Raw genomic sequence first — 27,902 nt, 5'->3', positions numbered from 1 at the left:
ATCATGGTCATCATCATCATGGTCATCATCATCATAGTCATCATCATCATCCCATCATTATCATCATCATCATCACCATCTTCATCATCATCATCATCACAAAACATTCACATAGCCTAACACACATCACTCATATCACCATCCTCCAGTAGCGTCATGTTAATGAAGCAAAGATTTTGAGGGGGGGGGGTGAAATTTATAAAAAGCTGTGAGCGAGCAAAAAAATTGACCCTTCTTACAACAATTTTTTTTTCTTAAATAGAATTGGAGGTAATATTCTGAAATTGGTCAAATATTTTAAACTTTTTCTTTCTTTTTTATCCTTTTCTTCTTAGTCGAGAACATTTTGGAAGGTTAAGGGGCCCCCCAAGCCCCTCCCCTGTATTTGTACACCAGTGCCATCATAATTATCATCCACATTATTATTGCTATCAAATACTTGTTAAAGAATAATTGACAAAAAACAATATAATCATTAATAGACCATAATCTATTAAGTTTATGGCTTGGGATGAATTTACAATCAAAGCAGAACAATTTACAGAGTGGAGTGTATATTACAAAGTTTGCATTTGAACATACAGTATCTAAAAATATCTTCTATTAGCATTCAATATTGCATTAACTTCATATCATGAAACATGTAATATCTAAATAACATGATTTTCAAGCATGAGTAGCATGAACAGTATCGTAGACTTTCATTACATCTTTTCAAAATGAAATAATTCAACATTCAATAATACTATCAAATTTGAGAAATAATAAATTATAAACAAGGATTGTTTTGTCACAAAGGATATAAATAAACAATGTAAAATCAAAGTAAGCCAATTCATATCATAATCAAGGCAAGTTCTTTTTATTAGTAACTTTTTAAGTCAAACTCTCAATAATCTTTCAAATCAAAAGTACTCTAAAACAGAAAAAAAAAATTCTATTTTAATAACGCACCCCCCCCCCCCAAAGAAAAAAAAGTAGAAACATATTATGTTTTGTTCAGATAGTGGGTTTAGTGATATTGAAAGAATATCGAAATATATTTTTGAAAAGTAAATACGAATTGGGGCTTAAGAAAAAGGTTATAGGTTTAAATAATTTGGTCTTAATAGATTGCGGCCAGAACAAGGTGACTATTTTTTTAATCGATAAACAATGTATGTTTCTTTAAGGATTGAGGGATGAATTACTAAAACAAATATTCAACGTTCATGCATAATGAAATGTACCAAACAAAAATCATTGAAACTCTTTGCAAACTACTATTATCTTCTTTCTCATTACATATTTTTTTATCAATTTTATCTGCAGGAATACATTAATTTGTAAGGACTGAATCGACAGCTGTGAGCAGTGAGAAGAAGTTACGCTAAAGTTATATTTTAAAAGCAATATAGATGATCAAAGTATCTTGTTTCATGGAAGATTTCCAATCAGCCATGTACTATATATTAATATTAGCTTAGTAACCTTTTCTCTATAACATTTCTCTTTTTTCTCTCATTATCTGCCTTTAATAATAAATAAGGAATATAGTCTATGCTATTGAATAGCTGCATGGTAGAAGGAAAAAATCAATATCAAAATTTTTAAATGTTAAACATTAAATAGTTAAAAACAGCCATAGGCAAAGGCAAGGCCAGTGCAGTCTAATGCAAGTATATTTCGATTTGAAGACATAATTTGTCATGTAAACAATAATAAAAACAAACAAACTCTAAACAAGTTTTTTAATACATTGACATCACCATCATTCTCTGAGGTGCATATCACAAAATATTAATTATAATTTAGACCGGCTAAATATATTCTTAGAGATGTTCTCAATATAAAATCATCCAGAAATAAAAACTAAGAATTGATAAAACAGTTCTCAGATTTATCCCTTCTGGGATGTTGAAAATAATATAATCTAATAAAGTGGCTTGAGAAATTCTATTAAATAAGGGCAAGAAAATAACTTTGAATATTTTTAAAGTATAGAATATACAAAGTGTGTTTCAACTTAATTTTTATTGGTTGAAATATTCATACAAGAGATGGTATTTCTTTCATCAAATTTTTCATAAGTCAATTCAGTCAGAACTTAGTTAGTACTGATATACAGTGCGTATCAAAAAAAAGTTTACACTTTGAAAAAAGCCCTGGGAATTACAAAATATACAACATGTGGGTAATTTTTTCACATATAATCTTGGGTTTGGGTCTCATCTATCCAATGAAAGAAGAAGTTTTGACAGAATGTTACACTTGAGTGAGCAGTGTCCATGTTTGTAAAGCTCGCAGAAATCTGTTTGCGAAGAAATGCTTGTTTTCACGCTGTGTCAAGAGAAAAGGGCGAAATCAAACTTACCCTGCAAAACATTTCTCATACTTTTCCCTTGCACTTTTAGTCAATTAAAATAAAAAGATACATTCAAGCACTTTTTAAACAATTTTGCCACCCGAATTGAAATTTCAACACATAGTAAGCACGTACCCTTTTTGTGCCAGCTGGATCTGAGGACAACTGAATCTGAACAAAAGTTTATATCAGACATCTCCTGCATTTTGTCACTAAGTTTTTATCATTTAAAGTGGGTTTACATTTTTCATTTATTACTTGTTTCTCCACACTTCTTCCAAGCTTGACAATGATTAACAAAATGAAAATCAAGCCTAAGTCATTTCATGTAAATCACAGCTCAGTGTAAAGCAAATATCGTCACGATGGCCTCGGTGTGTGGGGGAGTAGGGTGGGGCACAATGCACTCTGCGAAGTGTTTTGGGCAAGGAAACAAGTTAAAAAAGGTAAAGGATATCTTCAAATCAATTGCACTAGCTAAATCCCACATGTTCTTCATGATTAAGGTCTACTTTTATTCGAATAACTATTTCAAAGTTCTGCGCAAATCATTTTTCACTAACTTATCAGAAGTAAGTGTTGCTCACTCAAGTGGAAATATTTTTCGTTATTTGCTTAAATGGATCTGTACCAATGTTAAAATGTGGAAAAATCTTCAGGATAATACAAATGTATAATTTTACAGGATTTTTTCTAAGTGTAAACTTTTTTTTGATACGCACTGTATACTAAAGATTTTTACATGGCTCCAGGACAAAAGTCAATGATTATTTCAATTCATATTAGCAAGACATCTAGGAAAAACATTACACGGGCAAGGGCAGATTGGCACTCCCTTCAGACAGCACCCCCCTTGAATACCTAACATTGTAGAAAGTATTTCAATCACATCCCATCCCAAGTTTCTTTGCCAGTAGTTTCTACTTTGGAGGGTCTGTTTTTAAGTGTTTTTCTTTTTAAACAAGCCTTTATTGCACTCCATCTGACAGTAGCCAGGGGGCATCCTTTGCCAAAATGATAACCCAAGGTATGCAAAAATCCAAAGCCTTTGATATGAATAAAACGTTGCATATATACATTTCATGTTGGTCATCGCTATCAATGAATTTTCTTTGCTTTTTTTCATTAATCAATTACACTTGTTTTACTTTAGAAATTGCCTTAAAAATAGAAATGAATCAATCTGCTGCAGTTAAGCAGTGTTGGAAATAAATAAATAAACAAAGATATTTATAATATGTGAATTCTATTATGTCCTTCTGAATTGTTATTTGGCAATCATATCATCCCAAACAGACATTTATTTTCAAGGGTGGTATTTCATAAAGCTGTTCATAAGAGACCCATGACTGGTGACATTTTGGGCTATCAAATCAGATTCTCAATTTATTTGATTCCCATGAAATAGCATGAAATTCGGTCTTCATCTCTTCAAATTCTTGTAAACAAGCACAGTTTCAATGCAAAGTTTATCATCAGTCAATATTTGATTAGGAAAATCACTCACATTTCATTAGACAGGACACATTTTAAGAAGTTCATGTATCATAAGAAGAGGGCCACATTATATACAAGTTACTAATATGGTTACTTCCAAGGCATCTTTAATTTTAATTGGCTATATAATGAGCACCATCACCCTCATAATTACCATTATAGTAATTGTTATGCAATGGCACACAGGTCAACATAGTCATGCTTAACGTATTAGGAACAGCTTTATGAAACGCCCCCTGTGGTGAAGATCCATTCAAATGTCCAATAGTTCAGCTTCACTGTCTCTTCTACCACTTTCTAACAGACCTGCATCGCTGAACCGTCTTTCGCTGTGCTGTTCCTGAATGAGAAATGAAACATAAGAGAGAAATGTGATAAATGATTAATCAAAATCATGAATTTATAAGGCCCAGAAATAACATATGGAATATGTGATCGATAAACAGAAATATCCAAGGTTTATACCTCAATTAATTATAAGAAAAGAAAGAAGACAACTGTTATCTAACTTGACTTTACTAGACTTAAAGTATATATTTTTTCATTAGAATTCTTCAATACCTTACCATCAATTTTCATAAATATACAATGCCTCATGCAGCATTGAGAATGATTTGAAACAGAATATTGCAGCCCATCTGAAAAAAATATTAATAATTGTAGTAAACAAATGTAATCGGAGGGGAGAATGAATGATAACAACTCAACTGAATTAAGAATTTGGACCAATTCATGTTCCTTTTTTAACCAAATAATAAGCAGCTGACCTCAAAATACTAGAACTCTAATTCTGATCCATTGATAAATTAGTAATTCTTTGATGGATTTTTGCCAAATATTTGTTAATATGTTTATGTTTATCTCCTTTTATAATTACCAACTTAATGTTGGGGTGAATTCCCCCTTTAAAGAGAAATATTAAAACTAACATAGAGACTTACATCATTTTCGTGTGTCCCTTCATAGACGTGTTCATAGTTGGATGGTCTGAAGTTAATCGTTGCATTTCTGCCATACACATCATACCTCTCTGAATGTCTCTTCTTAATCCTCATATAGATGAAAGCAATAACGACCACCAGGAAGACACAGAGGGCGATGATCGTACCGATAATCGCTGACATGGGCGATGATAGTCCTCGTTTATGCTGAGCTGCAGAAAAATGTTAATAATGGTGGGAGAAAATTAGACTTGACTATGTATGAACCAGATATTGATTCCCGTACATAGGGTTTGTTTGTAAAAAAAAAAAAAATCTGTACTTTTACTTGGGAATGAAAATTATTATTATCTTTTGGAAAACGTCAAATGATTTTTGCATCATCAAAGAAAAGCAAAAATTTATAAAAGTGAGGAAACAAACTTAGATAATTTCACAAGGCATAGGCAAAGAAAAAAGAAAGAACAAACAACTTGAAATTCAGTTGCTGCTCATATGTGAATGCTACAAATAAATGATATCAAATGACTTACTATTAAACAGTTTGTGGGTGGTAATTGATACAGTCTTGGATCGTACTTCTCGAGTGACAGTGTCATTGTCCCAAAGACCAAGGAGCTGTATGTGATATGTTTCGCCCTCTGTCAAGTTGCGAATTATGTATGACAGAGCTGAACGTTCTACTATCTCAGATTCCAATACTCGGCTTTCGTCCTAGTGTGGGAAAGAAATATGTGGTTTCAAGTTCAGGTTATATTTCCAATATATCACAAGATAAAATACACTTTTCTTTTTCTTTGGTAACCATTTGGTTGAAGATGATGACATTCTGGTGTAACAGGATTGTTATCCAATTAAAACTTACTCACACACCCACACCCACACATGTACCCCCACTGACATTCATGCACTCATGCATGCTCACACTCGATTTATTCACACCCATAAACACCATCCCTAATGACTATTAACCACCCTCACACACTCCATATATTCATACACTTGTTACTACCATTCACAATGCCAAACGTACAGTTTCATATGATGCAATTTATTATAAAAGAGTATTGTAGATGAAAAGCCTTGTTCAAGGGCCCTAGTTTTGGGGACTGAACCCTGGACTTTCATGTGATGGATCAGGTATAAAGACCACCTGACCATGGCAGTTCCACTGCTCATTGAGTGATTGATGACAGACGATTTACAAAAAAAAACCACACCCTCACCCACTCACACATTTTGAAGAGAACTTGTACTAATCAATATAAAAAATACATTTGAAATTGGTGGATAAATAATATTAAACTATCATGTATTACAGAATATAAATACAATAAATATAATACATTACTTAATGTGAGAGATCGATCCTTAAACCACCAAAAGATAAAACATATATGATCCAAAACTTTAAAATGTGTCTTACTCTTTCATACTAATGTGATACTACGAATCAAAGATGTTTAATAAAGGGTGGAAAGAGATGAGAAACTTATAAAATGCAATAAAATATTTTTTAAAAGAAATAAGAAAATGATTATGGCACAGTTTTCTTATTTTCAAGTCACAAAAACATATGAAAAGCAAAATAAATCAGAAGATGGAAACAAATATTAAATGGATATATGCATTCATGTATAGACACAGCTGAAGTAAAAACTGTATCAAACTAAAAACCTCAACAGTATCCCACACCTATTGAAATGAATGTATCCATAATATTGTTATACACTTGAATATTCCAATTACCTTTGATACAACCATGAGTCGCCAGCCAACTATGTGAGAAATGATTTCCCTTGGTAATGCCGACCACCTAATGGATGCTGTGGTCATTGTGACTTCATAGATCTCAATGTCAAATGCATCTCCTGGGTATGGGATGGCTGAGGAAAGAATAAGAATGAATTTAGATCTAAAATAAATGAATCTGGGAAAAATGGTGGAAACAAGGAAATTTGTCCCATCATTTGAACATTATCTTACGATTAAAACTGTAGTGTATTACTGTATGAATACATAAAATGGTGCATATATTGGATTGAATTATTATTATAATAGCTTTTTAATCTTTAAAATCTTTACGATAATACATGTAGTATGCAATAATAATCTGAATCTTGAATATTTTGTTACATACATTTTTGAATTAACAAATATTATTATCCTTCAATTTAAAATATTAACATTGAGTGGTTCCATAAACTGTGTATAAAGTATAGTGAAAACAGTTACAATACCTATTTATTTACAATAACAACATTATAAAATGAGTAACACATATAAAATATCATCAAGTCAAAAGGTCTATCCCCTTGTTCACAAATAGGGTATAAATACATTAGTATTAAATGAGTAGAACAATGTTAGGAGAGTTGACTATCCTACTTTTATAAAATCTTGACAAAATACAGTTTTCCCCTTTTAATGCTGAAGTAGTAGTGATCACTTACATGGTAGCCAGAGTGTATCGACTTCAATTTTACTCGTCTGTAGATGGATGCCGACCTGAGCACTTGATGAGCCAACCAAAACAACAAGCTGTACAACATAGCTCCTAGCTGGACGTAAGTCTAAGATGGTATACTTTCGCAGCTCAGGCCTAAACAAAATTGAGGCAATAATTTTTTTAAAATTTATTGGATTTCATTGAAATTTCTTTTCTTGTCATTAATGCACCATATTTCACTTACCATTACTTTAAGACAGAATGCAACTTTCATTCAACCTGAAAATCACCCAGCCTTCATTTCCCCATAAAACAGTATTCTTGGTGCTCCTCAATCCTCATAATAATTAGTATCTGAGATTATGCAATCAGTGGTCAAAGTAAAGGGTGTCCAAAACTTGTGGTCGAAGCTGCTGTTAGTGAAGCAATAGCTTTCAAGATCATGATATCAAGGTAACTGGTGATACAGCTAGTGCCTGAATGACACAATAAAAGCAACAGTGGTCAGAGCACTGACTGTCTGCAAACTTGTGTGGTGAAGTTTCTATGGCCAGAACATTTGACCAGCAAGATATTGTGGCTTTAGTAACAGTGGTAAGAGCACTTGGTGCTCAACCTATTGTGGTAGCAGCAACAATAATCTATATGTTGGTGCTCATGGCAGCCAGTGTCTGATACTATGTGGTCAGATAATATAAGGGTCAAAGCATTTGATGTCAAAGAATGTTTGTTCACAGTAAAATGTTATTGTAGCAAATTAAGTTCATGGCATTTGCCATAAGAGCAGCTAGGATGGGAGCAATTGATGGCAAAATGTTGTGGCTGCAGACACTAGACTTGATGCAATTTTTTTTTACAGTAAAATTGTCACTGGAACAATTTGTGGAGGGCATCATGAAATAAAACATGTACTAATTAACCATCCAAGACGATCCAGTCAAATTAACATTTCTTGGATTAATCCATGATTGAGATTTTGAGGTTGTAAAGAATGTGAAAAAACTTATTCACGTCTGTGATATGTGGTTGATGTAATATTTTTGTTCAACAGCATTTTCGCTCAATATTCTCTTTAAATTCTTTTGTGTTTTGATGTGCAAACTATCCTAGAGCGTAAGGTTGCAAAACCCATACTTTACCTGAAAGACACTGTACTGTTCCATGGTTTGCCACCATAGGTAAGCTCTCTGTACTTGAGTCGGAACTGTCCGATATACTGTCTCTGCAGATCTGTCAGTCCAGGCCACCTAATAGTCGCACTTCTAGCTGATGTGTTGGTTACAGAAATGTTGATTAGGAAAAACGAAAGTGGCAGAGGGAGAGGCTTGCTGGCTAAGTTGTTGCTTGGAGGAACTGTAATATGAATGATACCAGTTAAAAGAATAATAGATTTGGAACAAGAAATGATGGGTGGCTGTGTAGTTCAAAATCAATTTCTGCAACTTTCTAAACACAAGTGATTTTCTGGCTGGTATGCCAGAATGCAAGCAATTTTCAAATACGATTGAAAAATCTATAAAAAAGTGTATTGGCAAATATATAGGATAATTTTTTGGGACAATTCTTTGAATTTACTCACAATCATAGCACACCCATTCCAGGCAACAGGTATCTGCTACACGGACCTGTACAGGGTATGGACACTCAAGCTGTTTGGGCATGGTTGTTGTGCTGTTACACACGTTGCGACACGAAACTGTCCCATCATGACAGCGACATCTGAGGTCGCATCCTTCCCTCCATTCCATTCCATTCTGATAGATCTTGTTGCTATGGCTGCAATCACCATCTAAAAAAATGCAGGATTATGATTAAGATGTACTTTTGGGTAATTGTATATTTGCATGGTAATATAAGTCAGTTACAAACTTTTTTAGTGTTTGTATGCTGTTTGTACCCAGCTTTTCTCCCTTACCATTTTATGCTCGAAAATATATCTGCTTTATAAATCTTTCATTAAAAAACAACTTACATGCAGGATATAATAAGTAATGGAATTACAAGGGAAATTACCGGAATTACCAGTGTAATTTCCACAAAACAAAAATGTCTTAAAAAGTAAGACTTGCTTTATACCAATACTGGCTCTTATGACATAATTTCTATTCATATTAACTATGTATATTCCAATGATATTGGTATTCTATCAATATGATTGTTTTCACTATTAATATGACGTTACACTCTTTCTCATATAGAATTTCCATTTTAAATCCCAGGTGCTATACATTGATAGAACAAGTTAACTTTAAAGAGTCAACATCATCTCTTATCTTTAAACTCTTATACTAGAAGTCACTTGTCAGGATAAGTTATAACCCGCACAACTAAGGCATTTTATTGTATTACATCTTTATCAGCTAAAATTTCAACCAAGAAAATTAATTAATGGGTGCTCAGATGAGAGGAATTTAATCACATGCCTAAATATGATATTTCCCCCTTTTTGCTTTCAATCTGAAATAATTCGTTTTTGGGGTTTACATTTTGAAAAGTTTTAATAGCCTTATAGCAAAACTTTCTTTCACTTGGCATATGATTACTCTGATTTGAATAAGTGTTAATTTCAATTTTTTACTGAAACAGTACCAGAAAATATGAACTACCTACCATTTGGAAAACATTGCCACTCTGGACAGCATTCACCCTTGATGATAACCTGTCTAGGGTTTGGGCATAGTTCAGATGCAATTACTTCTGTCTTGGGGCAGAGTTCACGGCAGATAGTTCTTCCAGCTCGGCACTCACAGGCAGACTCACATCCATCGTTAAAATGCTCACCATGTTGGTAAACAATACCCTTATAAGTACATGGTTGAGCTGTAATAAGAATAGGAAAGCAAAGTATGTTATTTCAAATTTTCAAGCATGGTTAGACAAAGATAAAGTCATTTCAGATTAAACAAAGTGATTCTATATGCAGGAATGAATGACAATTGATGGGCCAATGACTGTATATTAATGTTGATGTAAATACAATGCAACATTTAAAGCATTGGAGGAAGAGGAAAACAGATCATTACATCAAATACCACCTTGAATATGACAGTTTTTCATAAGTATTCTGATTTTAGTGACAATTTATATGTAAATTATGCTCATAAGACAGCTTTTACCACTCTGTGATTTGCAGTGCCATACTGGTTTGTGACCATATCTCCTCATTGCCAGATGTGAGTATACTTACGTGCATTTTCAGATGTAGTGACAAGGAAGATATCAGTACTTGGTAGAGTGTTGGGCCATCGTGGGGCCGGCTGGGAGTCCATATTATCCGGTATACTAACTCTGATCTTTAGGTAATATGTTGTCTCTTGCAACAGGTTATTTATCTCCATCATGATGTGGCCACGAATCTCAACACCGAGGGGAAAATCCTGAGAAGAAAAAGAACAAATAAAACATTCATTTCAGTACCTCCTAAACAGGTATCCTACTGATATGTTGAATGCATTTTGAAATTGAAAATGTATGCTAAGGAGTTGTCACATCGTTCCATGCAATCCTTGTGAGTGAGTTATGGGTGATTGCACGCAATTCATCCTTAACAAAGTTTTGAGCATGTTCAAACCTTTCCTGCATGCAAATCAGATTCTGTGCGCTTCTGTGGGAAACTGCATTTGAGATACGTGCGAGATACTGACAATGCAGGTGACCTGCGGGCGACTTGCGGGTACCAGCAAATATAGTTACCCGCAAGTCACATGCAAGACTTGCACGGAATGATGTGACAGGGCCTTTATAACCACATTTAACAGTTGGACATCACTTCATTTCATTACTATAATGTATGATATATTTTATCACCTTAACTGATCCTTTTATTACTAATATGGTTGCAGAAGTGGGATAGAACTCAAACCATCGAAATGACTAGAGATCCTTTCAATACTATTATGGTGGCAGTGGTGGGATACAACAATCACCATCTAAATAACAGAGATCCATATATTCATTACTAATATGGTGGCAGCAGTGGGATACAACCCAAACATCTAAACGATAGAGATCCTTTCATTACTAATATGGTGGCAGCAGTGGGATACAACCCAACCATCTAAATGAGAGATCCTTTCATTACTAATAGGGTGGCAGATGTGAATACTAAAACAAACCATCTAAATGACTAGAGATCCCTTCATTCCTAATATGGTGGCAGTGGTGGGATACAACCCAAAACATCTAAATAATAGAGATCCTTTCATTATATGGTGGCAGCAGTGGGATACAATCTAAACCATCTAAACGATAGAGATCCTTTCATTACTAATATGGTGGCAGCAGTGGGATACAACCCAAATCATCTAAATGAGAGATCCTTTCATTACTAATAGGGTGGCAGATGTGAATACTAAAACAAACCATCTAAATGACTAGAGATCCCTTCATTACTAATATGGTGGCAGTGGTGGGATACAACCCAAAACATCTAAATAATAGAGATCCTTTCATTATATGGTGGCAGCAGTGGGATACAATCCAAACCATCTAAATAATAGAGATCCTTTCATTACTAATATGGTGGCAGCAGAGGAATACAACCCAAATCATCTATATACCAGAGATCCTTTCATTACTAATATGGTGGCAGCAGTGGGATACTTACACAAACCATTTGAATGACTAAAGATGCTTTCATAAATATGGTGGCAGCAGTGGGATACAACCCAAACATCTAAATGATAGAGATCCTTTCATTACTAATATGGTGGCAGCAGTGGGATACAATCCAAACCATCTAAATGAGATATCCTTTCATTACTAATAGGTTGGCAGATGTGAATACTAAAACAAACCATCTAAATGACTAGAGATCCTTTCATTACTAATATGGTGGCAGTGGTGGGATACAACCCAAAACATCTAAATAATAGAAATCCTTTCATTATATGGTGGCAGCAGTGGGATACAATCCAAACCATCTAAATGACTAGATATGCTTTTATTAATATTGTGGCAGCAGTGGGATACAACCCAAACAATCTAAATGAATAGAGATCCTTTCATTACTAATATGGAGGCAGCAGAGGAATACAACCCAAATCATCTTAATAATAGAGATCCTTTCATTACTAATATGGTGGCAGCAGCGGGATACAACCCAAACCATCTAAATACCAGAGATCCTTTAATTACTAATATGGTGGCAGCAGTGGGTTACAACCCAAAATCATCTAAATGACTAGAGATGCTTTCATTAATATGGTGGCAGCAGTGTGATACAACCCAAAACCATCTAAATGACTAGAGATGCTTTCATTAATATGGTGGCAGCAGTGGGATACAACCCAAATCATCTAAATAATAGAGATCCTTTCATTACTAATATGATGGCAGCAGTGTGATACAACCCAAACCATCTAAATGACTAGAGATGCTTTCATTAATATGGTGGCAGCAGTGGGATACAACCCAAATCATCTAAATGACAAGAGATGCTTTCATTAATATGGTTGCAGCAGTGGGATACTAACACAAACCATCTAAATGACTAGAGATGCTTTCATTAATATGGTGGCAGCAGTGGGATACAACCCAAATCATCTAAATAATAGAGATCCTTTCATTACTAATATGATGGCAGCAGTGTGATACAACCCAAACCATCTAAATGACTAGAGGTGCTTTCATTCATATGGTGGCAACAGTTGGATACAACCCAAATCATCTAAATGACTAAAGAACCTTTCATTACTAATATGGTGGCAGCAGTGGGATACTAACACAAACCATCTAAATGACTGGAGATCCTTTCCTCATATGATGGCAGTGGAGGGATACTTACACAAACCATTTGAATGACTAGAGATCCTTTCATTACTAATATGGTGGCAGTGGTGGGATACAACCTGAACATCTAAATGACTAGGTCCTTTCACTACTAATATGGTTGCCATAATCTCTAATGCCCCTGATAATCATTGATGTTAAGTTAATAAGGAGAGTGTCCATTTAACAGACAATTTCACCTTAACGTACCTTTCTCAGTGCTGTCCAATCATCAAGCGTGACATTTTCTGATCTATTGGTGTAGTAGATGATGTATCCATCAGTCATTGCCCTCAGGTCAGTGTTGGCAGGTGGTGTGAACCCAACTGTAATGGCTGTCATGTTGAAGGCCAGAACTGAGACATCCTGGACCACATTAGGACTCTCTGCAGGGAGAAGAATATTTGATACATTAAAAAACAAAACCAAACAACAATTTGTTGATTCAAAACAATTTGCTGCATTGGAAATGCTTGAATCGATAACTACTAATTCACAATGGACTTAGAGGTTGTTTGCAAAGCAACACCTTATATTTGAGGCACGGCTTGCCAAAGATATGGGGCCTGAAACATACCTCCTTTTGGGTCATGACAAGCAATCACCCGACAGCAGTCTGTTTCTCTCAGCTTGGTAACTACAGGATGAGGACAAAGTGGAGTTGGTGATGGTGGTGATGGTTCAGCACACATTGGCATACACATCAGGGTACCTCGGTCACAGAGGCAACGGCTGTCACAGTCTTCATTTATCCAGTCACCATCGACCATGCTGATGTTCCCTGAGGCACCATGGTACAGGCATCCAGGAGCCGCTGATTTCCGAATGAGGACATTCAAAAGCCACAGAAAAGAAAACAATATTCAAATACAGAGAGGAAATCAATTGAGCAATTATTCTATTCAAACCCTGAAATTCAACTCATCAAACCAATAGCTCCATGATCAAACCATCAATATAATATGACTAACAATATCCATCACAAACCATTTAAATTTTATTGCTTAACACTGATCCATAAATAAACCCTTACATTGAATATTTTCAAGATTTAGTTGTGTCTGCACCTACAGTTGCAACTTTTGAGAAACTTCTGAGAGCTCTTTCCTTTGGAGTTGAGGCCTAATCTACCAAGTAGGCCTATAAAGAGTAAGTGTTGTAGTGAAATAAACATATTGAAGTTGAATTCCTAAGACATTCATAAACTATCAATGTAATAAATGGCTCTGATACTTTAGAATGACAATGAATTTAATTCAATTTTCAAGAGCATAACATTATAATAAAGGATTTGTATAGCGCACGTATCCACCTTGCTAGGTGCTCAAGGCGCTCCTATATTACCCCGGATAAGCTAGTCTACCGATTCTGGTGCGCATAGCTTTGTGTGATTAAGAAGTAATCACACATTTTATCCGGTCTGCCGTATATAAATATATATGAATCCCACCGCTGCCACCATGAAATACAAAAGGGTATTAAGAATACCATATCTTTGATGTAGTGATTACATGTTGTTGGTAATAACAACTCAAGCATACACAACATGCCATGGTATTTGATCGGTCAAACAAAAAATTGATTAATCTTTTAAAGTAATTCATTACTACCTGGCTGTTCACATTCCCACTGCAGACAGCACTCCCCTGGTAGCTGAACCATCTTTGGATTCGGACAGTTCAATGTGGAAACAGCAAAGCTGACCGGACATCGAGGGACACATCGAACACTACCGCTAAGACATTGACATCGCATGCTGCAATCGACGTCAAAAAACTCGCCATCTTCATAGGTGTTGCCGTTCAGTTCACATGAGTTTGCTAAATTTTTAAAAGGAAAACATATTATTTTTTCTCAATTATAGCTACTGAAATATTTCATCAAATGCATCAATGGAGCATTAGATAAGTAATGTCATATTGCTACATAATCAAGCATGGAAATTTACCTAAATTTTTCATTCAAAAAGACTCTAGTGCAGTACAAGTTTTCAAAGGCATCTTTGGATCTACGTGCAGTGGTTTCGAAATGTAAAAATAGCATACTTATTCATAATTACTTTAAATGATGCTGATATACACTTTGGAAAAACTTTATGAGATAGTTTTACAAGTAATCCTTTAATTGATGAATTTACAGATTTGGACAAAATTAAATCAATCCTAAAAGAATTTTAGATTTGACTTATTTTTTAGATAAGAAGCTATAGATTATCACATCTATTTGTAATCTAACTTCAAGCTTTATTTTCCCATGGAGCTTTCAGTCAAGGAATGTACTTTCTGTTCTACTTACGAGGAGGTGGACATGACCAATGGGGGCAGCATTCTCCCTCTGGTGGTTCCAGGAGTGTAGGGTGTGGGCATGTCTGGAGGTCTGGAATCATCTGGCCTGGGTCAGGGCACCTACGGGTGCAGTCTGATACCCCATTGTCACAGAAGCACACTTCGTCACAGCCACGGTAGTAGGTCTCCCCATGGACTCGGAGCACACCACCATCAATGCAGTCAGCTGGTGGGTTGAATTAATTGGGAAACATTGAAATGAAATGTACATGAGTGATGCCATACATACGATTATGAATGTTCAGAAACATAAGGAATCATCAGAGATGAAAGATAGATGGATTATCAAGTGTGCAAAGTTAATATCATTGCCTCCATCCTAGCTGGGTAGATGTTCACCCACAAGTAAATCAGACAAGACCAAAGTTTCATTTTTGGCCAAATAATGAAGCTATCTAGAGAAAAAGCATTCTTACATATTCCATGACCTCAGTGGTACAGAAACCAGTAATGAATTCTGTACTTGAAAAAAAAAGATATACTAATGCAATGGGTGATATATTGTAAAATAAAGTATTCTTATGTTTATAGGTATCGCTTCTCTGACATTTTTGTTAAAGAGCATTGAACTTAGTAAAATTGTTCAATCCATATCAGACACAATCATTTCATGTACAATATCTTTGTAGTTCCACTTATGAAACTTTTAGCCAACTTTCAGGGAAAGAGAAAATCTTCTTTATTTATCAGTTGATTGTTTAAATGTGTGCAGCATGAACTTGCTAATTTCCTACCTGGTTGTATGGAGTCGTTTGAACCCTCATCACACTTGATCATGGTGCAACACTCTGGGTCGTCTGGGTGGGGTTCCTCTCTGCAGTTAACAGGGCTGATACGTACATCGGGTGCAGGAGGACAACCCCTTGGTCTGCAGATCCATGAACCCAGAAGACAATCACAGACCGAGTCACAGGATTGATGGATGGTCATACCTTCATCATAGTGTCTGTTGTCATGTTCACAGCCACCAAGAGGAGCTGGATGTGTATTGTGAAAAGGGTGGACCAGACCAAGGGTAAAAAAAATGTCGGTTTTCTGATTTAAACTAAGTTGGCTCATTGGAAAACATTGATCTCATAACTGGATGACATGGATTGGGAATAAAGTCATCGGATGCACTCAGTATTCTTTTAAAAGGCATTATCCTATAACATCTTTCTGAAGATAACTGTTGGTCTCTCTGGTGTGCTTAATCAATGAACCTCTTAATTGCCAAATCAAGAGCAGTGAGGTAAACACCAATGACATTTGGTCATATGAACCTTTGGGAATATCAAGTGGTCATAATAGTAAACCGAAAGGAGTGTATAAAGCAACCTGAATTACTTTTTAAAAACATAATATCATGTTTTTTGGTGAATATTTTAGTTCAATGCTCTGGTAGCTTTCATTTCAATTTAAAACATCTATCAATCGAAACTTTTAGCTCAAGATGGCTGTCTTCTGGAGTTCTGTCAAGACTTTATGTCTATGTTTTTCTGAGCAACATATCAATACCAAAACTGTAATGGTAAATGATTGAGATATATGACATGAAATGCAGACATAAAACATACAAAATAAAATAAAATGAGTAGTTGTGATAATTGCAAGAATGTGTATTGATACTAGCTCAACTTAAAAAATAATTACAGTGTTCAAAGTCTGTGAGTGACTTTAAGCACAATTTCTACATTGTCTGAACAATCATTGCAAAAAAAAGAGAAGAAACAAGATCGGAAAGTTTGTTTAAGGTGGTATAGAATTAAGAGTCAATTTGCTGGAGATTTTTGGTGAAACCAAAATACAACTTTAAATTTGCTTGACGTGTTGATGTAACCAAAAAATAGTAGTAAAGATAAAAATGTCTAAGGGAGTGAGGGCTTACATGAGTAAGGCAACAATAAACATAATAAAACGCAAAAAAAAAACCACATCAATTCTTTACAAGATTGCATGGGATATCGCACCGTGGGCCTATAATCGTTAAAATAATTTTACACATCGCTCTGATATCACAAGGCATAACTTAAGAAAAGAAAACTAGGGTGCCTCAATCAGTACAAGTCTTGAAAATAATGATCATCTTCATCGCACCAATGACCAGTAGTCACCATTTGCACCACATTTGCCGGTCGGTAAGCAGACCCACATGCCAGGCTAGCCCCATTGACAGACCACCAGAGGCATTCACAGCAGGAATAACTGACCCAAACGTTTCAGATTTTAGCCCTGGACTTGAGGTCAGTGAGAACGTCCAATCATTGACCATGATCCTACAGCCTCGAGACAGACACACAAGAACGCAAGATGATTGGTTTCTCTATGGCAAGCAGTCGATGACATAAATTTTAAGATATATACATGTGTCAAAGTCATGAATTGGAACAGGTCGAACTTATTCACAAAAGAAAGGGAGTTCCCTAGCCCTCTAACATTTTAGAACAACGTTTATACCCATCTCACAATGATCTTTCCTATTCCGATGTACCCCCTTCTCGCCCTTTTCATCTCATCTCTTCCTCTTTTTTTCTTCATATTCTTCTATTTCCCCATTTTTTCCCCTTTCTCCCTTTTCCCTTTTGTTCCTCTTTTCTCAAAGTTTTCTTTCTTTCTTCTTATCCCTCTTCCTCCTCCTCTTTTTCTTTTCTTCTTCTTCATTTTCTTCTTCTTCTCCTCCTTCTTCCTCTCCCTTTTGTTCCTCTATATTCTCCTTCTCGTTGTTAGTCCTCACTTTATCATTATTCATCTATTCTTCTTTTTCTTTTCCGTCTTCTTCTACTGCTTTTCTCCTTCCTCATCTACTACTTTAGTAGACTTGTTAAGAGGTTAAACGCTGCATTTTTTAGTACAAATGTCCCACTTGGCACAAATGTTCCTTGAGTCAAAAGAAAAAGATTCATCCAAAGAGACACGCTGTATCTATGCAAATAAGCAATTAATTTGCATAAATTTGCATATTATGTCGATATAGTGAAAACAGGTATTTAAGAATATATATTTAACCAGAACTGCCCTAAAATTGGAAATAAACACTCAGGGTAAGAAAAGGAAGAAAACTGACATAAAATGATTGGGATATCATTGTTTATTATTACCTAATTTACATAAATTATGCAAATTATAATTTAAAACAGAGTATTTTTTCATGAATTCTGAACTGTTTTATAAATAACAGCAATTAATACGCAATGTCAACATTCTACATGAAAGAGAATATATTAGCGAAAACATCGATATGCTTCATGACAGTATTAGCGTCTTAATTTGCTTAGAAAGAGGGCAAATATGTCAAAATGTATGACGTGATATTGCGCTAAAACGAGACCAAAACAACCTCTATGTCACAGTCACACTCACGAATCGGACAATAAAGCGATCAATGGTATGTCATTCGAGATAACACAATACCTTCCATCGTTTTCTCGTATCGCTTTTGTTGGTGTGTCTGCCACACCGTAATCCATGTAATCTATGATACATATGGACAAAATGCATTTCGGTATCGGTAAAACACTATTAATTTTTTTTTATTTGTTTCTAATTTGTTTCTCTTGGAAAATTTACAGGAGACATTATTTTGCAGGTTACTGCTTTAATGAAACTCTGGCACATGAATCATGACGAATGTATCCTACCTCAATCCATATTTTAACTTTATTAAAATATATATCTTTTGGAGACCCCGAAGTGGCAAAACTGCATCCCCCGGCATTCCCGCCACTTTACAAAACCAGTTTGACTTGTATAATCGACTTGGAAAAGACAGATGTATGAGACATCGGTTAACATGTTTCCTGAAGAATTTTTTTTTTGTTTATTTAAGCCTACGCCCACGGGAGCCCTCCGAATTTACCCTATCCCATCTCCGTATTTCGACTTTAAATAAAAAAATATCGTGTTTTAAAGCCATCGGCAAGGCAAATTGCGTTTTTGGTGTAATAAAGCAACTTTTATATCTATATTTTTATATTTACATTCATCATTATTGATATTATTATGAATATTATTATTATTATTGCTATTATTATTATTATTATTATTATTATTATTGTTCTGCCGTTTGTAGTAGTGCTCTAGCACAGTAAAGGCTATAACCCAACAGGAGCATGCCTAGGATACCCTTTCCCTTTTTGGTTTAATGTATTAAAAATAGTTTATTGTCTTTAGAACTCTTAAAAGATTACTTTTGTTTGTATTGATATCTTGGAATAGATTGAGGAGAAAATACTCTACAACTGACATGTAGAGGAGTTGTGGTACATTGGAGAACAGCCACACAGCCCTTTATTGATTCCACTCCATGTTAAATTTAAATATTTTTAGAACCCAATCGGAAGAAAGATGTATTTCTACTACACACAGTAAAGCATCTTTGCGTTCTCCTCTTGAAAAAAACCCAAACAAACATAGAATGCATTGTTTTATATCTCATAAAATAAGTTCATGTACGTGACGGTGGCTTGTCGAAGTTGCCCAATCGTTCATTTTTTACGACAATATATATTTAGAATATCGTCTAAATGAAGCCCTCATCTGGAAAAAGGGCACTTATTAAAGGCAGCATCTACATTATATAGAGGAGGCCCTGGCACTGGGAAGAGGGGGCTGAAGCTTGTTAAATTTCTTGGGACCAAAATTTTACATTGAACCTTTTTTGCTTTTCAAATTTACATCAAGAAATTTAACAAGCAAATAAACAAAATGATTTTGTTTTTGGTAACGTTTCTTTTTTTCGTTTTGTCACATCTGCCGGAATTCCAGGGGGTGCTGTCTATGGAGAATAACACACGCAGCACACCCCCCCTTCCGGAAAATCTTGCGGGTGCTTCAGCCCCCGCTTCCAAGTACCAGGGCCTCTTCTATATAATGTAGATGCTGCCTTTGATAAGTGCCCTTTTCCAGATGAGGGCTTCATTTAGACGATATTCTAAATATATATTGTCAAAACAAAATAAAGGGTTGGGCAACTTCGACAGGCCATCACCATGTACACGAACTTATTTTTTATATGTCAAAATGTACAATGCAAACTGTATTTGTTGAAAATGGAAATAAACGAAATGAATGAATGTACACGAACTTATTTTATGCGATATAAAACAATGCCTTCTTTGGTTTTTTTTAAAGTGGAGAAAGTATAGAGGCTTTACTGTGTGTAGTAAAAATGTATCTTTCTTCCAAATGGGCTCTAAAATTATTTAAATTTAACATAGAGTGGAATCAATAAAGGGGTTTGAGTATTTTAGAGCTTACGTGTGGCTTTTCTTCTATGTACCACAGCTCTTCTACATGTCAATTGTAGAGTATTTTCTCCTCAATTTATTCCAAGATATCAATACAAACAAAAGTAATCTTTTAAGAGTTCTAAAGACAATAAACTATTTTTGAATACATAAAACCAAAAGGGGAAAGGGTATCCTAGGCATGCTCCTGTTGGGTTATAGCCTTTACTGTGCTAGAACATTTTTACAAACTGCAGAACAATGACAATAATAATAATAATAATAATAATAAATATAATAATAATGATAAAAATATTAATATAGATAAATATGAAATATAGATATAAAAGTTGCTTTATTATACCAAAATCGCAATTTGCCTTGCCGGTGGCAATAAAACAAGATATAGTTTTATTTAGTGCCGAAATACAGAGAGGGATGGGGTAAATTCGGAGGGCTCCCGTGGACGTAGGCTTAAATGAAATAAAAAAAAAACTATCTTCAGGAAACATGTTAACTGATGTCTCATACATCTGTCTTTTCGAAGTCGATAGTACAAGTCAAACTGGTTTTGTAAAGTAGCGGGAATGCCGCGGGGAATGCAGTTTTGCCACTTCGGGGTCTCCAAAAGAAATATATTTTAATAAAGTTAAAATATGGATTGAAGTGGGGTACATTCGTCATGATTCATGTGCCAGAGCTTCATTAAAGCAGTAACCTGCAAAGAAATGTCTCCTGTAAATTTTCCAAGAGACACAAATTAGAAACAAATAAAACAAAATTAATAGTGTTTTACCGATACCGAAATGCATTTTGCCCGTATATACCATTACGGTGTGGCAGACACACCAACAAAAGCGATACGAGAAAACGATGGAAGCTATAGTGTTGAGATTGTGATATCTCGAATGACATACCATTGATCGCTTTATTGTCCGATTCGTGAGTGTGACTGTGACATAGAGGTTGTTTTGGTCTCGTTTTAGCGCAATATCGCGTCATACATTTTGACATATTTGCCCTCTTTCTAAGCAAATTAAGACACTGATACTGTCATGAAGCATATCGATGTTTTCGCTAATATATTCTCTTTCATGTAGAATGTTGACATTGTGTCTTAATTGCTGTTATTTATAAAACAGTTCAGGATTCATGAAAAAATACTCTGTTTTAAATTATAATTTGTATAATTTATGTAAATTAGGTAATAATAAACAAGGATATCCCAATCATTTTATGTCAGTTTTCTTCCTTTTCTTACCCTGAGTGTTTATTTCCAATTTTAGGGCAGTTCTGGTCAAATATATATTCTTAAATACTTGTTTTCACTATATCGACATAATATGCAAATTTATGCAAATTAATTGCTTATTTGCATAGATACAGCGTGTCTCTTTGGATGAATCTTTTTCTTTTGACTCAAGGAACATTTGTGCCAAGTGGGACATTTGTACTCAAAAATGCAGCGTTCACCCCTTTTTTTGCAGTTAACAAGTCTACTACTTGTATGTCTTCATCTTCCTACTTTCCTTTCAACTTTGACTATACTTTCTTCTTCTGTATCCCCTTTAATTCTTTTTTGAAAAAAAATGAAAATCAACAAATCACCAAAACAAAAGTAAATAATATATTTATTTCTTCCAACATTACTTATCATTTTCGAACTTTTCCCAATTCTTTTCCCGATTCTTCAAAATGAGGTCAATTCTTCGCGTAAGTATGGCATGTATCGCTCGCCATAACGGCCATGGGTACGAATTACATATCAAGAGCTTTTTGATCTTGAACGCAAATCCCAAGACTCTCAGAGGGTATAACTTGACCGATGTAGGTCACGACTTTTCCTGTCATAACTTTTTAATGAACCTGTCTCGACCACTGACAGCATCTTGGTCACAAAGTGGCGTAACCTGGGTCAATTTTGTGGGGTATATTTCTTGTTTAAAGTATAGGCATTCTTGCCAATCCCATACCTGGGCCCAGTTTCACACTTACTTTCATTGTACCTATATATTTTGGAAATCTTGATTTTGATTGGCTGCAAAGACCTGTTACCTACATACCTTAGGAGTATCGATAGTAAGTTCTTTCTGGGAACAGCTTCAATTATTCTAACTTTGACCTAATGGTAGTTATGACGGAAATCTCGATTCAAATTGGCTTCAAAGCTCCAATCTATCATGGTTACATTTTTTAAATTTATAGTAAAGGCAAAATTAACAGACGTAATGAATCGTATAGGTACGTTTTTTTGCAATATTATATGCCCTGTCCAATATTTTTAATCATCCTCAGTCATACAATTTTTTCATACCAAAATTGAATATGGACAAAATAGAAGGCCTAAATGAAATGGTGCTATGCCTGTCAAAGAACCAATCTTACACCAAAAAATGGCCCGTTGAAAAGAGAGTCCAGATAAAAACTGAAAAATACAAATCAATTGAAAACTTGATTTTCAACTTATGAAACACGCGTATTAGTAATTATTATTATTTCCTGAGTTGCGTTTAAACGCAAACTCTTTCCCCAATTAATTACAATTACTTACAAATAATAATTAACTATTCAAATCTCAACTGGTTGAGAGCAAGCCATGGTCAGTGTAACAAAAACTAAGAACAACCTTTAACACAAGCCCCTGTTGCCTCATCTGGCCTATGACACATGCCCCCATCATAATTCAGGATTGACATATTGTAAAGAAAACAAAAATAATCGAAACTTTTTTTTTTTCAGGAATGAAATGCACCTGCCCATTCGTATCGTGTGTTGGCCCTGCTCTCCATCGAAAAGATTAAGTTTAGCACCCATCAAGCAATAAATGTCTTAAGGGTATTATTAGGATTTGGGGATGGAAAAACGTAAAGACCACGCATTCTGGGTCAAAAAATTACAGGATTCGAAAGTTGACCCGCTTGAGGTATACCTTGCCTTACCCAGATGACAGTTACAACAAATACCAAACTGCTTGAATTGCTTCGTAATCCAGAATCACTGCTATCAATGATTGGCAAGATTAATCTACACTTACCTCTTTCTAGACTGACATTGATCATGTTGATACCAGTTAACATCGTATACTGTATTTTTTTTTCAGCAGGGGTAATATAGCAGTATAAATAAAATTGATTGTACACCTTGGTTATTTCGCGCGCGCACACATGCCACACATCCAAAGACGTTATAATACACCCACAACCCCCCTCCCGACACAAACACACACCCACATCCGCACGCACACACCCATACACAAACAACCACGCCAATACGCAAAAAAATACTTGACAGCTCATCCCAAAAAGTTTTTGCAGCCTTGTTTCTCAAACTCGTCGTGATTATGCCTACCACTTATTCTGATGATCTTGACAATCGATGGATAGACCAAGTTTTAAAATAAATGGTCTAAGCTTGGGTCTAAGTATTATTACAACAGTCAAAAGCATCGTGTGATTGTTGAGAATGATTTATGGGGGAATAACTTCACCAGTGAATAATCATGTTAGAATGTATACATTATGCTAAGATCAGTGGCGTACCTAGGATTTTCCACAGGGGGGGCAAATTCGTCCGCCCAAAAATTTGACAAGCAAAAAAAAAAAAAGGTCTTCAACCACAAATAAAGGATCTCGTCCGCCAAAAAATTTAACAAGCAAAAAAAAAGAGAGAAAAAAAAGGTCTTTAATCACAAATAAAGGATTTCGTACCAGAAAAAAATTGACAAGCAAGCAAAAAAATAAAAATAAAAAAAAGGTCTTCAAAAATCGTAAGGGGGGCAGGGATATGTCCCTTGCATGGGTTGTGATTCGTCAGGGGGGGGCAGTCTGCCCCCTCTGCCCCCCGTAGGTACACTAGTGACTAAGATGAAGATTAAGAAGGCCTATCAATGAGCAGAAACCAAAATTAATAACAAGGTTTTTTAAGAGCAAAACGATGTAAACCAACGGAGTATCTACTTATCGTGTTACATCGGTCCAATACGTGCCTAATCGCCGGACACTACAAAATACATCCACAAAAACAGAAGAAGAATAAAGAACCTAAAAATGCACTTACCTTTACCAATAATCCAGACTTATAATTAAAGATACTTTTAGAAACCACTCCTGCCATAATTTCCGATTTTATGGAAACCTTATTTACTCTGTCAGACTACTATAATGAGAATTAAGATATATCCTAACAATAATGAGGATTAAGATATATCCTAAGTAAAACTTGCGTATTCTCTAACTAGATGGTCATAATTATTGTAATTACGTTAGCCAAACTTCATATCTAAATAAGACAAGCTTTTTTTTTGTCTATTTATTCATTTACCCATGCAGCATTTTTCGAATATTTCATCTTCCAAAAGATACTCATGAGATTTGAAGAATGCATCTGATAAATACTCAAAAGAAAAGAAAATTCCCTTTTGCACTTCGGAAAAGGATGATTTGGGGCTCTTCTGTGTGTACAGGCGGTATTTCTTGGAAAGGCACTGAAAGGGAACGCCAAGGCCAAAACTGGCCGTAAATTCTAATTACCTTTTGTCATATTTTGTATTTTACTGTATAGCGACAATTTCAAGATCTATAAATACGGCATAGATAGTAAAGGCATAGGTGAAATAACCCGAAGATTGACCCAATAATATCTCACCAGGTGTTCCTGTCCGATGTAATGCTACTTCCGAAAGATGCCCTTCGAATCTTACACCACGCCCTGGAATGTGATAGCTCACCCGGAAATAATAGTCTGTGCTCTCTTTCAAATTTCTGATGGATGTCTGTGTCTTGTTTCCAGCCTGGATCAGGAAAAAAAGATTTTTTTTTTTTTTTTTTAGAATATAAAAATCAAAAGAGGTATTTTGATCTATAAAATCCATTAATATTTTAAGAGATAGTCAAAGAATAGGAACATAATTATCATGACTTTTACAAACCATGCCCATACCCAACCAGTGCAGGAGTTAAAATGAAGGAGGGGGGGGGGGGGGGTCAATGTCATATCCGAAAGATAGCCAGTTTCACAAGACAGTGCCTTCCAAAGGTAAACAGTGTGGGTGAACACTTCAAAAACTGCTGTGTTAATTTAACACCAGTCCGGAATCTATGTATGACCACATCAGAGAAGTGTTAAAACAACATCGGTTTGGTTTTGGACTAATTCCAGATAGTCGTTTATACAACACCAATTTGTGTTAAAACAGCATCGATTTAATTTCAAATCGGTGTTGTTTTAACACTTCTCTGGTGTGGTCATATATATAGATTCCGGACTGGTCTTAAATTAACACCGAAGTTTTCGCAGTGAACAGTGTGGGTGTGTGTGTTTGTTTGTGAGTGTGCGAGCGGGTATGGAGGGGTGGGAGGGGCAATATGTATATATATATATATAGTAATGCCCATAAATCAATACATTTCTATAGTAATTTGGTTTGCGTAGAAAAATTCAATTTTTAGTGATTATGACATTGTTAGAGATTCACATGCTTCCTAAGATACCTCGGCCCTATACGTCGGGTACAATGTATTAAGCAGTCGCAGTCACAATTTTATATCAATACCGTTTTAATGACGTCATGATCAGTCGTGAGGATTGGGAGGGGGTAGCCTAACTTTATAGAGTACAGAGAAGGAAATAATCTGAGAGGTAATGTGAATAGATAAATATGAAACTGGCAAACAATTATTATTATGTGTCACCTGTTGGTTCTTTTAACATCGGGATGGTGAATAGAATCAAGTGACCATCACACGCTTATCATTCGCGCGCTTTCATCTCGTCAATCACGATCGCATTTCTGAAAGTACGACAGCGCGCACCGTGGAAGCAATAAGCAGAAATGTGGTAAGAGAGTAGAGATCGACACTTCAAGTGGCATGGGAAGAGACAATTCTTTGGGATACTTTGAAGGCTCACATATCCCGACACCTTAGGGAGGAAAATTAACACAGAACGCATGGACTGGGACACGCTGGATGAAATAAGAGTACCAACAGGGTGTATTGACGATGATTGAAAAATTAACTCTCTCGTCGTTGATTCTCCATTTTGTCGCGACCTCTGCATGCTCGCAATGACCCTTATTTCATGTGAAACCCACATTGGGTGCCTGGTATGCGGCAACTCAATCTTGTTTCAAATCGCCGGTGCTAGGCTTTTTTGCTTGAAAACGAAGGCCTATATTTTTAGTCAATCGTCCAAAATTAAGGGGTGTGACCAAACATGTTTTTCCCTGGGTATATTCATTGATATTATCTTTATAAAAATTAATGAAACGTTTTAACCATAAGCAAGATGATACAGCCACATAATGCTTGCAACTATTTCTAGTACTGCGACTACTACTACTACTACAACGACTACTAGTACTTCTACCTCTATACTGCAGCTACTACTAATACTACAACGACTACTACTACCTGTACCTCTACTACTGCTACTACTACTACTACTACTACTACTACTACTACTACTACTACTACTTCTACCACTTCTACTACTACTACTACTACTACTTCTTCTTCTTCTACTACTGCTTCTACTACTACTACTACTACTACTATACAGCGGCGGCGATGACTACAGCCACTACGACGACAACGACTACTACTACTACTACTACTATTACTACTACTACTACTTCTACCACTACTACTACTACTACTACTTCTACTTCTTCTTCTTCTACTACTGCTTCTACTACTACTACTACTACTACTATACAGCGGCGGCGATGACTACAGCCACTACGACGACAACGACTACTACTACTACTACTACTACTACTACTACTCACTAGCGTACCTACGGGGGGGGCAGAGGGGGCAGTCTGCCCCCCCCCCCCTGACGAGCCACAAACCATGCAAAGGACGTATCCCTGACCCCCTGACGAGCTTGAAGACTTTTTTTTTTTTTTTTTTTTTGCTTGTCAAATTTTTTTCTGGTACGAAATCCTTCATTTGTGATTGAAGACCTTTTTTTTTTGCTTGTCAAATTTTTTTGGCGGACGGTTTTGCCCCCCCCCTGTGAAAAATCCCAGGTACGCCACTGCTACTTCTACTACTACTACTACTACTTCTACTACTTCTACTACTACTACTACTACTTCTACTACTACTACTACTACTTCAATCGATCACTGCTTTACTTAAACTTAATGCTTTAGTTTCAAGAATAAGAAAAATATTGACATTGTTTCAACAAACCTCTATTTGGCCCGGCCAACTCTGGATATGATTTGAGAATGTTGTCGTATAATAGACCACATAATGGCCTTGTGTGGATGATCCAACCATCGGAAGAAATGAGTTCCAGCTCAGATTGATGGAATTGGCCGTTGAACTCCGAACTTGCAGATTCATT

At 35.5% G+C, this 27,902-nt stretch overlaps 1 protein-coding gene across 1 annotated transcript; it reads right to left on the bottom strand.

Annotated features, from left to right (window-relative positions):
- Positions 1 to 475: 475 nt before the first annotated feature.
- LOC129264662 (uncharacterized) lies at positions 476 to 27,902 on the bottom strand. Its single transcript, XM_054902578.2, has 16 exons — positions 27,746 to 27,902; positions 25,194 to 25,338; positions 16,080 to 16,322; positions 15,296 to 15,511; positions 14,611 to 14,820; positions 13,578 to 13,814; positions 13,211 to 13,386; positions 10,419 to 10,608; positions 9,842 to 10,051; positions 8,811 to 9,020; positions 8,371 to 8,584; positions 7,236 to 7,384; positions 6,532 to 6,668; positions 5,316 to 5,496; positions 4,783 to 4,994; positions 476 to 4,181 (listed from the first exon to the last, which is right to left on the bottom strand). Exons 1-16 carry the CDS (start codon positions 27,899 to 27,901, stop codon positions 4,095 to 4,097), a joined length of 2,973 nt encoding a protein of 990 aa, XP_054758553.2. The 5' UTR covers position 27,902; the 3' UTR covers positions 476 to 4,094.

This window comes from Lytechinus pictus, chromosome 7 (genome assembly GCF_037042905.1).
Source record: "Lytechinus pictus isolate F3 Inbred chromosome 7, Lp3.0, whole genome shotgun sequence".
Lineage (NCBI taxonomy): Eukaryota > Metazoa > Echinodermata > Echinoidea > Temnopleuroida > Toxopneustidae > Lytechinus > Lytechinus pictus.
Note: the sequence above shows the minus strand (reverse complement) of the source record. Positions and strands in the feature narration are given on the sequence as shown.